The 17,019-nt window shown below is 30.6% G+C and overlaps 1 protein-coding gene across 6 annotated transcripts in view; it reads left to right on the top strand.

The window, feature by feature from the left end:
* The window catches only part of ZAP3 (protein), a 207,186-nt gene that overhangs the window by 150,734 nt on the left and 39,433 nt on the right, over positions 1-17,019 (top strand). For all 6 annotated transcript variants that reach the window (XM_035355227.2, XM_035355223.2, XM_035355224.2 and 3 more), the window contains 4 exons: positions 9,685-10,108; positions 11,273-11,459; positions 11,600-11,719; positions 15,797-15,973. In XM_035355227.2, the coding sequence (XP_035211118.2) occupies positions 9,685-10,108; positions 11,273-11,459; positions 11,600-11,719; positions 15,797-15,973 (908 nt within the window). The remainder of the gene's footprint in view (positions 1-9,684; positions 10,109-11,272; positions 11,460-11,599; positions 11,720-15,796; positions 15,974-17,019) is intronic.

The following is a 17,019-nucleotide window of genomic DNA, read 5'->3' on the forward strand; positions in this document are numbered from 1 at the left end:
TGCCATTCCCATTAGCAGCACCATACATGAGATGCATGTCAGCTTTTTCCCTGTGCGTAAACTCGCTCATCACGCTGGACATCAGAGTTGCAAATGATCCTCTGATGCATCAGACCGTGGTTTGTCAGGCTCACTACTGCCCTCTACCGCTGCATTGCCAGGCAATCACAGCTGTAGTTCCTATTACTGTTAGTGTTCCCCTTTTTTGAACAGTTATTGTGAATACTGTATTGCTACAAAGAAGCACTTTGTGTTGATTTTGTACATAAACACCTTTTCATCTGTGTCGTTTTTTTTGCGTTCCTGCCTTAACCCGTCACTTTAAACCCTACATTCCTATACAAAAAATGCATGTTTTAGTATGTTCCACCACTCACGTTTGTCCCATGATTTATGAAACACCAAGAAACAACTGTATGTATACTTAAATGTAATTTATTTATTAAAGAAATAATTGATTATATTATCTCCTAATATAAATTTAGTAGAATGTATCAAAAAGAGGGAACCCACATGTAGAAAGTTTAATTCCGAAAATTATGTTCCAAAGGAACTTAAATGTAAATCATGAAAAAAAAAAAAAAAAAAAAAAAAAAAACTTTTTAAGGGGACTTAAATTTAAATCATGAATAAAACAAGTAATTATCGCTATTGATCGGAAATTGACTTTTTCCAATCAATAGCGATAATTACTTGAAACGAGAACAAACCAACTCCTGTTCAAGGATTTGGTTTGTTCTTGTTCAAGGAAAAAAAAAAAAAAAAAAGTCCTGTTCAATGAACAAGAATCAACCAACTTCTGTTCAATGAACAAGAATTAATAAATGCTTAATGTAGCAATAATTTGCTTCACGTCTGTTAGGAGTGTTTGGACTAATTAACTTATACCACATCAAGGCAAAACCCATAAATTATATTTCTCTTATTGTTTTTTGTGGACTAATAGCTATTAGAACCTACAAGATGGTACATGTCTATCAGAAGAATACACTACCTAATATCTTCTTGGCAGATTTTATGTGTATATATATAATAAGTTTTTTCAACAAAAATATCCCAAAATGACCTTGTTGTTTTGGTTCTAAATATATTACATTTTTGTCTCTAATTTATATATAAATATGTAATAAAAATAAAGAATATGTAAAAGATTAAATTGGCAGCCAAAATTTAACCAATCACAGATTAGCTGTACTTTGTACACCTGTCTTGTATAAATAGCTAATAACAGCATAGTTTCTCTCTCTTTCGCCTCTTCGCCTACATGCTGATAGCTTGTCACTCAGCCTCTGCTAACTAATTCATCATTATTTAAAATATAATTGCATATCTAAAATTATCGTGTTTAGCACCCTCTAAATCTTCTACAGTTATGTATTAAGAAATTCACCATTCAAGAATAAATGATGCCCAGTTCTATAGCTCCCATTCTACTGGGTTGATTGACCAAATTTAGCTTGTGTTTTTCATTTCTCGAAAGCGCGACTTAGGATATGTATTAGATTTATATATAGCATTGTTCTAATATAGGTATTTTGACACAAAATCGGACTTTTTCTTAAATAACATACCATTTTTTTTCCCCCATATTCCAAGTCTATGACTCAAATTACACCAAACTACCAAGTTGTGTAAGAATCGCATGAGTAGTTTTTAAAAAATTAGCTCTCAAAATTTTAGTTCCTCAATGTTAATTGAGTTTGGTATATATTTATTAATCTCTCTTTTTTTTATTAAACTTATTTGATTCTTCTTTTCACATTTCAAAATTTAGGTTCATTCCAAACAAAATTCACCCATTTTTTATGATTTATTTTAAAAATTTGTATTTTTAAATAATTTTTATAAATATTTGAAAAAAGTTTTTGAATTATAATCTATAAATATTTTACCATCATCTTGCAGTAGATGTATTTCTAAGCATACGTGCAAAAAATTACAGTTTTTTTTTCAAAATTTCCGAAGATGTATGGGAATTTATATATTGGCCTGTTTTGAAATTTGGCATATTTGCTCAAAGCGATAAAACATCAAATGTGGTTTAGACACTTTGCTAAAATTATTTGGAAGTAGAAACGATGTGACGTTTTTCCCTGCTCGTGCACAATGTAAAAAGGTAGGAACGAGGTGCCTCTCCGGCATAATGGAAGGGAAAGGAAAATTCGTTAACACATGTTAAGTAGTTCACCAAATGAATTATTCTTGGCACAAACTGAAAAAATTTTGCCAAGATAAATTTTTGAATTTCTCTAAATTTCACACAAAATTTTATAAAATTTAATATCTAGGCATAATTATACTCGTAGAATCGAAATATGGGAAAAAATGGTATGTTATTTCAGAAAATGTCCGATTTTGTGTCAAAATAACTATGTTAAAACAATGCTATATATAAATCTAATATATATCCTAAGTTGTGCTTCCGAGACATGAAAAATGCAATTTGAATTTTATCAATTGACCCAGTAGAACGCGAGATATAGAACTGTCCTCCCCTATTTTTGCGCAGTGTACTTATTGACACTAGTCTATTTTCAAACTTGCAAGCTCAAATAACTGCTCTAGCATGTTTAGGTTTTGTAATCCAACAAAATCCTGAATTTGTGGCTGCAACCTAGACGGAATTATTTGGATAACTTGCACAACATTTTTTTTTTTTTTTTTCATACAGTAAGTTTACAACTTATATTTTCCTCAATATAAACTGAGTTCTTCAACTCTAATCTGATATCTATCAAACAGTTCCACGTCTAATTTTTCCCTATCTTTCACTACAAGAAATGCTTTCACAAGGCTGGTTTTAAATTACATTGAACTTGTATAGTTCTCACTGGTTTTTTCACTGAACAGTAGTTATCGATATAGTTGTACCCACTCATCGAAGTGTGGCCACTTCTATATTGACAATCTGTATATCTGTGTATATCTGGCAACTGGATAAAGCAGAAAATGAGAATCTAATTGTTTTAGAAAAGTCATTACAGAACTGCCATCAAAAATAGCTGCCGGTTTCATGGATGCTCGCATTGTAGCTGCGATGAGTCTGGAGCTGTCCATCAGATATGCTGGTGCGAGTGGAGCCTGCAATCTTAGGGGAGTAGGGCAGACTAAATGTTGCCCTGTCTTGTGACATGATTTGCGATTTGTTTGGACACCAGTCACAGCATTTTCCTTGATGTGGTAAAAGCCCTAACCCCTAACAGACAAGAAGCAAATTATTGTTGTGTCTGAAGATAAGCCCAAAATCAGATAAAGACTTAAACCTTATTATTTAAACAGAACATAGAGCATCAGTGCACATTCTTGTGCTAGAAAAATCAACCACAGCTTGTGGTGATGCAACTAAAGGAACAAAAAATTTCAATTTAAAATATAGTGTAATAGTCAAAGATTACACAATGAAATTTTTCTCTCATCCAGAGGTGAGCTGGCTCAATAATTCTAACCAGCGTATCCAATTCAAATATCGACAGTAATAATATAGTGACAAATAATTACAACTTATCAGAGCTGGCAGAGACTAAAAGTAGCAATCCTGTGTAGCCCAGAAACATGTTTTATCTTACAATCTAAATCCTCTGTTTAAATACTGGCTAACTGATTTACATTCTGGTGAGGAAATGGAAAGGACAAGTTATTCTAAAAGCTGAAATTATTAATACCTGCTTAATTTAAATAACAACCATATAAATTTATTAGTAACACAGACTTGTACATATACACACACACAAATTAATACTTGAAGAGCGACACTTTTTATCCACTCCTAGACAAAAGCTTGCCTTTTTGAAAGTGCAAGATTGACCTTTGTTTAATGTCTTGTCTCTTTTCATGTTAGCTTTGCTTCTATAGGCTTCATATGCTCTTGTCTGTAAATGAGATCACTTGTCTAATATTACTAAGACCTGATGACACTGCTCGTTCAGTTATTTTTGATGCATATCACCAGAACATAACAAAAGTAGTATACTAAATTTCACATAGATATAAAAAATAATGTGGTGCATTGGGCTGCTTAGTTTGTTCATATGGAGTTAGGATTTCATTTATGTGGCTATAAAATGCATTTTCCTCATTGACATAATAGTTCTTTGAGATCCAAATAAAAATGCATTTATCTGTGTATGTGTATGGAGTTATAACTTTCTGAAATGATAGGTTAACATGCTTTCATCTTTCCTCAACATTCTCTGAAGAACTGTTTTCGTTTCAGTTCGTAGTGCTTAATTTGTTAGCTAATATAAGTAATATTGTATGATAGAGTAAGAAATTAATTATAGGGCAAAAAACATACATTTCTTAAAATTTTTTTTTATGTAAATAAATTATAAAATTAATAGATTATATTATGCGTCATCATTAAAAACTGAATTGTATGGTGAAAAATATGAAATATATTTTGATAAGTTTTTCTAGTGGATACTTTTGAATGCTGAAATTTTAAAATTGTTCAATATCGCATAAATTATAAAAATGGGTAAATATGGAAGTAATTCACATAATGCTTAGAGCACTGACAACTTGAAAGATAAATGTTGTATAAAATTTATGGATGAACAATTGTTAATATGCGATTGGTTTTTCTTTTCTAAAACTGTAGAACTTTCTTAACAAACGGAACAAAATTTTACCGATTCTGAATAAAACTTATCCTGATAACTGAATACATATTTCTAGAATTTACTTGTTCATGTTTTGTTATGCTATTTGTAGAAAATTCAGCAAGTTCATTCGTTGTGTTTTCTGATTTGTCAACAACTATTAAATAAATAATGCAAAAAAATAATCATACGAACTATTTAAAATTAAAATACACATACATGATTTTATATTTCAGTAAAACTAAATTGCTTAATATTTTAAAATTACCATATATGTTATCAGATGAAAGTTGCGAATTTCTTAATGTGATGACATATAACTTCCAATGTCAGAATGTGTGCTTGCAGTATTATCTTGAAATTTTTCTATGTGTTCAGTGAAGCTTTATATATAAACAAACATTGCTTGACATATCCTAAGAAAGTTATATATTCATTCTCAGCTTTCTTTAACCCTCTGAGCACCATGACCAGCTTTATCTGGTCATGAGATTTTTTGTCACTTGTTATATATTAGCTTATAATTTAAGATATTTTACTTTCTTACTTTTATTAATAATATAAATGCCATCTTGGTGAATGTAAATTTATGAAAATAGAGAATAAAATAAGTAACTATACATATTTAGCTAAAGGCTCTTTAAATATAGGTCTTCATGAGAGATCCAAAAACCCAGGCCTCTCAGAGGATTTATTAACATTCTTACTGTTCCTAACATCTTTTTAATTATTCCTCCCAACCTCTTCCTCATCCCTCTCCTTTCCCAGTGCCTCATTGGTGGGTGAGCGATTAAAACTGCTAAATACTAACAGCTCAATCTGAGTTCGATCCCATGTGAATAGGCTGGTTGCATGGTTGGGTTTCATGACTTCACCATGTGTAACGTGAATATGAGGAAAGTCCTTCATTATGACATCTTCCCTAAGACAAGATAGCCTTCATGTCCTTTGCCATATTCAAATAACCAACCTTTTCCAATACATGTTCATATATTTGATCCTTGTCTTGAGAGAGTGTGACAGGAACAAAATTGTGTCCATCCAAGACTTTACCTCTTCTTCATTAACACTAATAGTTTCTGAATATGTAATTAAATATAAGATGCCAGACGGGGGCATGGGACATGACTTAAAAGCAAGACAATTTTCATCACTGAATTCATCATATATTATTGTCATAGGCAACATTTTGTGCCAACAGCAACATAAAACAGTATTCTTTACATTCTTTCCAGGCAACAGACAAAATAAATGTGACATCTTTCAGTGTGAATTGTTTCTGAAAGTCGTGGACACTACTTTAAAGTTCACCTTTAGATGTATAATCTTATTCTTCACTGGAAAACTGGTAAAGTTTTTCTAACATTCTGCAACATTTAAACATTCTCTTTGCATCAAAAATATCCAAAGCTAGCCAACGCTTTATGAGAGGGGGGTTAATATTGTATTAAGTGCAGGTTCCAACCTTTGTATTCCTTCATAAATTTAAATCTGCTGTATCCTCTCTCCATTTTCTCCAGCAATTCAAGTTTCAACTTAAACATTTCTTTTGTTTTGTGAGAGTTGCCGCACATGGTGTAGCAGACATATATGGATGCAGTTTGATGGCGTGAGTTCCGAGCATCTGTGCGATTTATGAAAGAAAGTGTTTGATTTCTCTTAGCTAGTGGTAGTATTATGGAAGGAGAATCATACTGTAGAGTCATATGGGCATTTGACACAGATTAATATATGACAGTGTTATTAGATTGTCAGCTCATTATATGTATTTTACTTCCTTGTATAAAGTAAAGGAAGAATTGTAATCACGAAAAATTTTGGGTGTCATATTTCAACAGAAATATCAATTTTGGCCATTCCCGAATCTATTTGGACTATTTCTTTGTATGATGTCTGTATGTATGGTCAGAATAAAGGACTTTTAAACTGTTAAATTGATTTTTTCATGACATCTGTATGTATGTCTCTTGCATAACTTAAAAATGATTAGCTGTACAATATTGAAATTATGTATATGGGACTGCTATAATATCTAGTCATGCACCTCCCTTTTTTATTGTGATCTACGATATTAAATGCATATATATATATACAAATCGTACTCCTCTTACCGCTTTAAAAGACTATACTCAGCTTTTATTTTCGCAGTCGTTGATCTTAGTCATATACTTCCAATTATATAGAAATGTTTTAAATGATGGAAATATTCATGTTTCAGCAATGTCAAATTAAAAAAAAATTAATTTTGGACAAATAAGGACAATTTTGGACAATGTGGTCTCCTGGTTCCTAGACTTATATTTAGAAAAGTTTTTTACTCATTTTGAAAAAATAAAAATACAAGAAATTTTATTCCTTTTCGAAAAAAATTGATTGGGATATTTAATTTAAAAATTTGCGATTTTTGATGCCATTTTCAACTTGCTAGGTCGTATAAGGAAGTAACATGGTGTCCAAATCAGATTTAAAGTTAGATCTAAAAAAAAAAAAAAAAAAAAAAAAAAAAAAAAAAAAAAAAACATTATTTTAGTATTACTAAATTTACTATATAATATGGAGAATTTTCTGAATATGTGCTTTATATTTACGGTTTTAAAATAATACTGCTGCGAGATTTCAAACTGTTTGTTATTTTATTTAATATATGTTTAAGACTTGATATTATAAAATCTTGCTGTTTTACATTCATAGAATTTTTTTTTAGAGAGTATTCTTCCTGATTAAATTAAAAATAACAACAGGTACTTTCGTATTAACCTGTTGACCATGAAACTGTCACCAAAGCAGAGAGATTTAGTGCCAATTATGGATAAGGTATAACAACTGCTCATAATGCACTTTCATTTGATGTAACCCCGACTGATTCTCAATAAGTTACCTTTTATTTTTATTTTTTACAGAGCTCAAAAGCAAAGTAAGTCAAATACTGATTTAATTGTTTATTCAATAAAAAAGGTGTCAGTTTCTTCAGAATTCTTCAGGAATGATTGGCAGAACTTTAGTGGGATCTCCACTAATTGTGATGGTTTGGTGTCAGCCAACTTGCACAGTCAACAGGATTATACTCAAGTATCTAACAATAGATCTTAACTAATACATTATTCATTAATTAGAAAAAGTCTCCCTCCTTCTAGAAAAAGTTATTTGTTCTTCCCTCCTAGAAAAAGTTATTGTGTAAAACTACAAAAAACCAATAATCATCAGCCTCTCCCTTTTCCTCCCAGTTTCATATAAATATTTTTATAAATGATTGCTCTGTATGCTTTTTGTTTCTTTCAATAATACATCATTTCTTGAAATAGGTTAAATGCATGCAAAATTCAACTGTGCAAGGAGTTTTTTTTTTTTTTTTTTGTCATCCAATTGGCTTAATGTAAATAGCTATAGTTCCTTCAAACATTTTTAAAGTAACATTTGACTTTTGCAGTTGACTTTCCAGTTCAATCATGTCTGCCACTATTGATGAATAGTTCTATTTCCACCCCTCTTCCTTCACATAGAAATTCTTTTCTACTTCTCAGTTCTTCTCTTCATATCTTACATTTTTCAAGTATGATTAATAGACTTTTCCCCTAGTTTCTAAGTTAGGTGTAAATTATTTCAAGAATAACAATAAACAATATATGTGCATATAATACATCCAGTTCACGCAGATTACTTTGAAAATTTGGGGTATAGGTTTTTGAAACCAGAAGTTTTAAGTGCATATATATGAAACATCTGTATAATGTTATCAAAAAGGAAATGATCATGTAATTAAACATAATAAACTGTCAAAAGTAATTTTCTATTTATGTGAAATTTTAAAGGCTGCTGTTCTTTATGTGTCATTTTGGATAAGTAGAAGATTCATTTTTTGTTATATCTTCATGCAGTCAGAATTGCATGGTTTGTTATTCATGCATGATCAAATGCATTCATTCTTCTTGCATGATTGGGAAATTACAATGAAGTATTGAAATAGCAAGTATTATATTTTGGTAGAATATTTCATGTTTATTTTCATTCAGTCTTAAACTGATCTTAATTTTAGAAATTATCGTATATATTACAATCAGCTTTTGTGTTTGATTCTTTCAATGCTTCTCAAACTGTAGTATACAGATAGTAAATATTGCAATGTATATAAGATGTCTCCCTTTAGTTGAAAATAAAGATATTCAGACTAATTTTTTTGATGTATAAAATTCTAGGAAACTGTACTATTACTTTAAATAACCATCTCAAGGGCACTTTTTATTATTATTATTTTTTTTAATAATAAAGATAATATCTGCCTCTGAAGAGCTTCAAACATTTAGATTCATTTAATAAGCTCCAAGTGTGGTACTGTTACACCATGAAGGTGTGCTCGAAGGAGGAAGAAAAGACTTTATACAGGAATTATGATGCATGTTGACAGCAAAATCAGGAAAGGGAGCTCTGAACTTAAGTATTATATTTAGCAGCACCCATAACTTCTTTCTTTATCATCATCTCGCCTTGTTCTGAGCTACCTCTTAAGTGGTATGCTTCTCAGCTTAGGGATACTAGATCATAGTTTGATGGAGTTTGATGTCTGTTAAGACCGAATAACAGCAAGCTCCTTTGACAATTGATCTTGAGTAGTCTATTTTAAAGTAATTATGTATGTACACATCCAACTACTCAGAAAAGTTACTTGATTGAGAAGCATCCAGACTTCACTGCCAGCTAACTGCTTTCTTGTTATCTTGAGTGTAACTGGTTTTACTAATTATTATGTACATAATAAAAAGTATTCTCAACATAAGAAAAGAGTTAACTGGTATTGGAAATCATTATTTGATTGAAATATTTTTATTATTGAATGCTGAAACTAATGTTTTTCATTGTTTGGAATCAAATTCATATTTTCTTCCTAATTTTTTTTATGAAAAAATACTATAATCATATTTTCTCCAGAAGTTCAGTATGAGTGTATGGCTGGTTAAAGTTTTGTTATGTAAGATTGTAACAAAGATTTGGGAAAATGAGATTAAGTAGTTTTTATTGTTTTTAAAGTGTATAATTGGTGCTTTTACTTTTCAAATGAATAATCATGTATTTTTTCCTTTTTTCTTAGTTTTTGACTATTCACATCGAAGGGAGAGGAGCCCGCTTATCAGGGAAACACCATTTGTCCCAGAAAGAAATGGGGAACGGCCACCAGTACCCTTCCGAGAACGAGAACGGGAACCATTTAGGGAGAGGGATAGAAATCGTGATAGAGATCTGGACAGAGACAGAGGCCGTAAAGATAACCGTGAGAGAGATCGTGATAATCGGGATAGAGATAGAGACAGGGATAGAGATAGAGACAGAGACAGGGAAAGAGAGAGGGAAAGAGACCGAGAAAGAGATCAGAAGAGAGACCGGGACCGAGACTGGGACAGAGATCGACACAAGGATGAGAGTGAAAGAGAAAAGCGTTTCAAATGGGACAGCAATCAGGAAAATGCAAGGAATTATGCGAAGGATAAAGTCAGCAATAATTCAAAGAAAGAAATGTAATTCACATCAGTTTTATATTTATAATTTTTTGTTAATGCATTAAATCAATGAATTTAATTTTGGAATGTGTCATGCTTGGTGTTGATATTTTCATCATCTTCATATATGTTGTAGAGTCACTAGGTTAATTGAAAGCAGAAAAGATGAAAAATATGCAACCGCCTTCGCCGGGAATCGAACCACGGACCTCTGGAATACCGGCCCAGCATGCTACCGTTACACCACGAAGGCACGCTAGGGAAGTGGGAGAAATACCTTATATACTCCCCCTTTTTAAAGCGCGGCTAGGGTTTTAGGGGACCTAGTCGCCAAATCCTGGGTGCGGAGAATCATTATCCACAACCCTTTTAGTTCGGGCGCCACTTGTAGAGTCGTTAGGTTAATTGGAAGCAGAAAAGATGAAAAATATGCAACTGCTGTCGCCGAAAATTGAACCACGGACCTCTGGAATACTGGCCCAGCGTGCTACCGTTACACCACGAAGGCAGGCTAGGGAAATGGGAGAAATGCTTTATAATGTACTACTTATTTTTCTTTAAATCTGAGAAATTCTTTTTTTAAATTCTTCTTTCAATTTCAATTATTTCACTTAAAAAATTAATTTCATGCTAGATTTATTATTATTAATGAATTTCATAAGCTGAGTTCTTATATCTTATGCAGATAAATTTATTTTTATTTAGAAAATATAAACAGTTTTTAGAAAACATAGTTTAGGATTTTTCAGCATTTTGTTTCTGTAGAAAAGCATTAAAGAGAAAGAATTTCTTATCCTCATAATAGTTTTTTAATTGCAAAATGCTTTTTCAGTGTATGTATTAAATTTGCGTATTATAAGATAAAAGCTTATAGTGTTTTGCGATTCTGTGAGAAGAAAGTGATAAAATTTTCATTGGGAAATATTATTCAAATTTTATTTTAATTTTTAAATTTGAAATTGTTTTTTTTTTTTTCATAATTCAAATATAAATTTCACCTGATAGGTGAATTTTTAAAAAAAATTGATCAGCTTATGTAAATTATAACTGGTATATTAAAATTTTTTTATTCGTATATCATTATTTATTCTGTAAAAGTTATTTGACCTGTATAAATTGTTCGCACTATTGTTTTGTTTTCTTAGTATCTTTAAATATTTCTTCTGTTTTCTATTATTGTAGGGAAGTGAAAAATGTTGACACAACTTTTAAACTTCCACCTGAAATATTCAAGAATGATATTTCTGAGACAGCTCTAATTGAAGATTTGTTGATTGCACCTAAGCGACTATCTAGGCCAAAACAGCTTGTGATAATATTACGGGGACTTCCAGGTTCTGGTAAAACATATGTAGCAAAATTAATTAAGGTAAATATAATGCTATATTATAAATGCTCTTATGCTTCATTACACTTTTTAATTGTTGAAATGGGAATTAACTTCAACTAACATTGTGTTATTTCACTTGAATGTAAGTCACTTAAGAAAGATGGAATATTTTTCACCAGGATAAAGAAATTGAAAATGGGGGATCAGCACCTCGAATATTGTCTCTTGATGATTATTTTATGGTAGAAACAGAAGTTACAGATATAGATTCTGATACAGGAAAACGCATAAAGAGAAAGGTAAATATATGTAATACTCATAAGTATCCAGCTTTTCTGGTTTTTCTTCTCATCTCCTAGTAAATCACTGAAATGCCCAGTGTTTTATTTTTAAGCTTTATTAAGGACAACATTTTCCAGCAATAAATTAAATTTATTCCGTTAATGAAAGTGACACAATAAGTTACCATAAGTTATGCAAATTCCCCACAAGGGATTTTCAGCATTTTCCCCTATTAAATTTTATTTGATCTGAATTGTCCTAATCTACTGTTGATGTTCGTAGAATTTTTTATGTAGATTCAGCCAGCATTTAATCGAATGATATTTATATTAAATCTTGTTTTACTTCAATAAATATTACATTACTAAATTTATCAACACAATGGCATGTACATTAATTATTAATTTTATTGTCATTATATTTAAAAGAACTTTGTTATAAAACATTTCTTCTCCGTGTAAGATTTTTCAGTATAAAGTACGAAATATAAGAAAATTATGAAATGAACGAGGCTTAAGAACATAAAATTTAGAACATCTAAGTATTAATTTTTTTGCATGAGAATCACATTATAAATACTTCAGCAACCTGAAACATACATTAATTACTTTCTTTTCTTTGAAATGGCATTGCTGTGCAGTGTAGGAATTTCCTGGAAACTCCCAGTGTTTCATATTTCAAAGGTTGACAGCTATGAATACTTTATAATCTCCCTTCCTTTTTGTGTATAGTATGGTATTACTATTGCATATGCTCTATTAACCTTCTAAATCCGGGCCGAAATTCTCATAATATAGCCTTCAGACCGGCATGATCAGAAACAGTTTTACCCCCTCTTTGACATTTTCCTAATGAGAAAAGTCGTTAGTACCATGTATGCAGTAAAATTTACATGTTTGTCGGACACTGTCCCATAGTAGATGGGTTGCTAGATTTTTTATTTTTTCGATGATTATTTTGCTTTCATTTAAATGAAGTTATGCATATCCAGTGCACTATTGATTTAGAACAAAATGTATGCAATGTTTATATTTTACTCACTATTTCTGATCAATCTCTTCAATAATTTGTGAATTTTATAACTTTGTTTTCACACTTCATTTATATTTGCGTATTTTCGTAATAGAAATTAGAAAACGAGAACAAAATTTTACAAAATATAATAAATATGAACTAGCTTTGTAAGTCTGCAGGTTGGAATGTGATTTTTAATAACATATGTAGCATATTCGGAAACTAAGTACTGTTTCATTCTAGCGCCGTCGCAGCACTGTGGTAGGCGTCCTGCGCATGCGCACTAGTCTTTCTTGTTCACTGACTTTCAATTGTCGCCATTTTGGTTGCTCTATGTTGTGTTTTCAGTTTGCTGTGCACATTCAAAATGTTTAAGACAATTAGTTCTCCCCCTGACTGTGAGATTCGTGCCATGATTAAATTTTTGAACGCGAGGAATGTTAAACCGGCCGAAATTTATCGTCAAGTGACAGAAGTAGTTTACAATGTTTATACAATGTAACTGATGTTTTGATTCAATTTAGAAGTAACGTGAGCTTTACTGATATTTAAATACTTTTTGTCAGATCTCATCATAAAAGAGGGTCTAAAGATAAATTGATTTTATTTAATTTACAATCAATGAAAATCATTGAAAGCAATCATTGAATGAATGAAAAGTGCAAAAACTATTATGCATACCATTGTCTCTTATTTATCTCCTGATAAATCAGACAAAATTGCCTACATAATAGAAGCACTTTGAAAGAGTTAATAGTTCTTAAGGGTTTTATGCACTCCCCCCCAAAAAAATGTCAAAATAAAATCTTATTATCCATAAGTTTAAAAAGGAAGTAAACGATAAAAGCGGTTTTAGCTATTTTCTAGAAGGACATAAAATCTAAAAAATGAATCTATTCTTATTTGCTATGATTAAAAAGTGTTAAATCTGCTTAAATAGCGTGCAAAATCGCTGACGTTTTAATCATAGCAAAAGTCAGTACTAAAAAAATTAGAGATGGGCTCTATTTGATTTTCAAGTATATTGGCGCGAGACGAAACCTGCAGTTTTTGCCAAAATGTAGCCAAACTGATAAGAAGAGGGAAATAATGCGTAGCCAGCGGCTATTCTGAGCAGCGACAATGGACCACCCAGAGATCTACAGATAGGCGATTCTCTAAAATAGGAGGGCATGGCTGGTACGACATAGCACAGCCGGCGTTAAAGAAAGTCATTTTCCTGGTACAACTGCTGTACCAGCTGGCTTCAGAAAGTTAAACAGTGTCAAGTTTAAGTTACTACAAGTCGTAACTGTTTATGTATTTTGCTTATATTTTGTTATATTGTTTTGAAGATTTGAACCCATTTCGTATTGTAATAGTTTAAAACAGATTTTAAGGGTAATTACAAATGATTCATCAGGTTTTTAAAACACTGTATTTAAAGAAAATATTACATATTGAATAATAAATAATGTGCAAAAATAAAAATTAAGTTTGTATTTACTACCAGGTATCATCACAAGCAAAGTTAGGTAGCTGCTTATAAAAATGTCATCTATGCATTAGTAAGCATTCTGTATTTTCAATTGAGATGTGTTTATCCATTGTTACTGTACGCCTTTTATTCCAAAAACAGTACAGAATATTACTGTCACGCCAACAAAGAATTCTACAACCTTATATTTTAAAAGCATGAACTTTTTATGTAAGTCTGAAGCTGTGGACGTGTGTGTGTTTCTAGGGAAACAATGGAGAGAGAGTTAAAGTTTCTTGTATACACATGCCATTCGTCAGCTTGATACTCTGCAGCCAGATGTCTGGAAGATTTTGCAAGCTTGATTGTAAATGAAACCATAGTGTGTGCAGTTACTGCAAAATTTGCAACCAAATGGTCCTATTTAACAATATGTACTTTGTAATGATATGCAATCTGCTATGGAAGACAGCACTTATCTGTGTAATATTTAGTGATGAGGCTAGATTTCAATTATTCATCATAAGTGGAATGGTGAACTGCTGTATGATAGCTGTCAACCTTCCCGTTTTTTCATCACTTCTCCTAGATAACTGAATCTCTCCCTTTTTAATTTTTAGCTCTTACTATGAAAAATGTTTCCCAGGAATAAATTAAGTGTATTGAATTAATGAAACTTGAGTTATGCAAACTATATACCCCCCACTAGTAAATTTCAGGATAATTTTTCATATTAAATTTTATTTGTCTTGAATTGTCTGTTAGAGACATAGAACCTTTTTTTGAAGAATCAGTCAGAGTTTAATACATTAATATTAGTTTATTTTAGTGTTATTTTACATAAAAATATGGTATATTACTAAGTTTTTACATATAGTATATCCCTTATTATTAATTTAATTTTCACTATATTTAAAAGTACTGTGATAAATAAAAGCTTTTTGACCTTACTCAGAATTTTCTCAATATAAGAAGTATAAGAAAATTATGAAATAAAATTAAACAAAGAACACGAAATTTAGAATATGTAATTAAATATTTATATATATGTTTACATTACAATCATATTAGAAATAGGTGAATGACCTGAATAATAATATATTATAAAGTGAATTTAAGTAAATTCAGAGTTTCCTTTTGAAATGGGTTATCATGCATCATGCTCCTGATTTTTCACATTTCAAGGTTGGCAGGTGTATATTGTAAAATGTGCCAGTAACCTGAATTATACATAATAAAATGAATTTAAATTAATTTGGCATTCTGTTGAAATTGAATTGCTATGCTGCATGGAAAACCTGTGGCTCTCTCCTTGTTTTTCATACTTCAAGGTTGACAGCTATGATATAGAGGATTAATGAGAAAAATAATTAAGTTTACTGAACACACTAATTTGTAGTATATTTATTCTATTAATATTATAATGTCTAACTGTATTATAGTGAATTCATTGTGGTTTTTTTAATGTATATTTTGTATATTTAAATGTTGCTGATGAATATTTATAAATATTATGAATTTTAAGGATTTTTCTTTAATTTGAAAGGAATGCAATATAAGTTTTCAATTTATTTTCTGCTTCATGTATGTTTATGTAAAATTGCCATTGAATTTATATTTTCAGGAGTTTAAATTTGAATATGAATCGGGCATGGAAGAAGTGTATCGTTCTAGTTTATTTAAATCTTTTAAGAAGACTATTGATGATCGTTTTTTCCCTTTCATCATTGTTGATGCTGTACATGATAAGTCTAAGCAGTATGAACAGTACTGGAGCTATGCTAAACAAAGAGGATTCCAGGTATTTAGAAAACATAACCTCAAAGCAATAGTATGCATGTGAGAGAATGTCTTTATATACATATATATATATATATAATCAATTTCAAAGTAAAATGTTGGGGGGGGGGTTAAATTTAATGCGCAAAATAAAAGCAAACCTGATATCTTATCTCCCGAGTTGGTGAAATCACCGTATTACATCTATTGAATGGAAAATATTTAATAAACATAAAGAACCCAAAGAAAAAAAAAATAAAAAAAACTACTATGTAAGCATACTTGAAAATGGTACAAGTGCTAAACAAATGCACTAAAAAACGAAATTAATCTTCTTTGTTTAATGCTTCAAAAAGAACTTGTCAAAGAAAAAATGTTTTGAAGCCTTAAACTTATTTAATGAGTTCCGAATGCATGTTTCATTCCTCCGAACCATTTGAGATTTAAAACCACTTTTGCTATTCTTTTCTCATAAAATTTAAAATGATTTTTCAAATGAGCTCAGATCTTTCCCCTAGATGCATTCGTATTTAAAAAATAAATATATAAATCAAGCAGCATTAAATACAAATGTAAAAAATAGTATAAACTACTGAAAAAATAAATGCAAAAGCTAAGTTATAAAACAAAATGAAAAACGATAAAGATTAATTAAACAAAAGCCTCAAAATTAAGGAACTGCAATGAAGAACAATGAAAATGTGTCCACTTGTCTAATTACAAAGGCACAGAACACGGGGTCTCAATTACGAAAGATATACATATATATAGTAATGGAATTTATTTGATGGTATACTAATGAATAGTGTGTCATAATGAACATATATGCATTTTTGGTCTGAAAAAATTTTTTAGGGAGTTTATTTTTGTGTTCTGCATCTATTTTCATATAATAAAATTTAAATCATGATTTATTTAAACTATTTGTATTCCATTTTTTTGGCAGGTTGAATTCTTAGTGTAAAATGCAGATATATGTCTAGTCTTTTAGCAGTCATTACTCTTTTCAATGAATATTCTTTTTTCATCGTTGACCAGTTAGTTGTCTGATCATAAATAAACTGTGTC

This window comes from Stegodyphus dumicola, chromosome 12 (genome assembly GCF_044657685.1).
Source record: "Stegodyphus dumicola isolate Sdum_Otavi_A_Nest chromosome 12, ASM4465768v1".
Lineage (NCBI taxonomy): Eukaryota > Metazoa > Arthropoda > Arachnida > Araneae > Eresidae > Stegodyphus > Stegodyphus dumicola.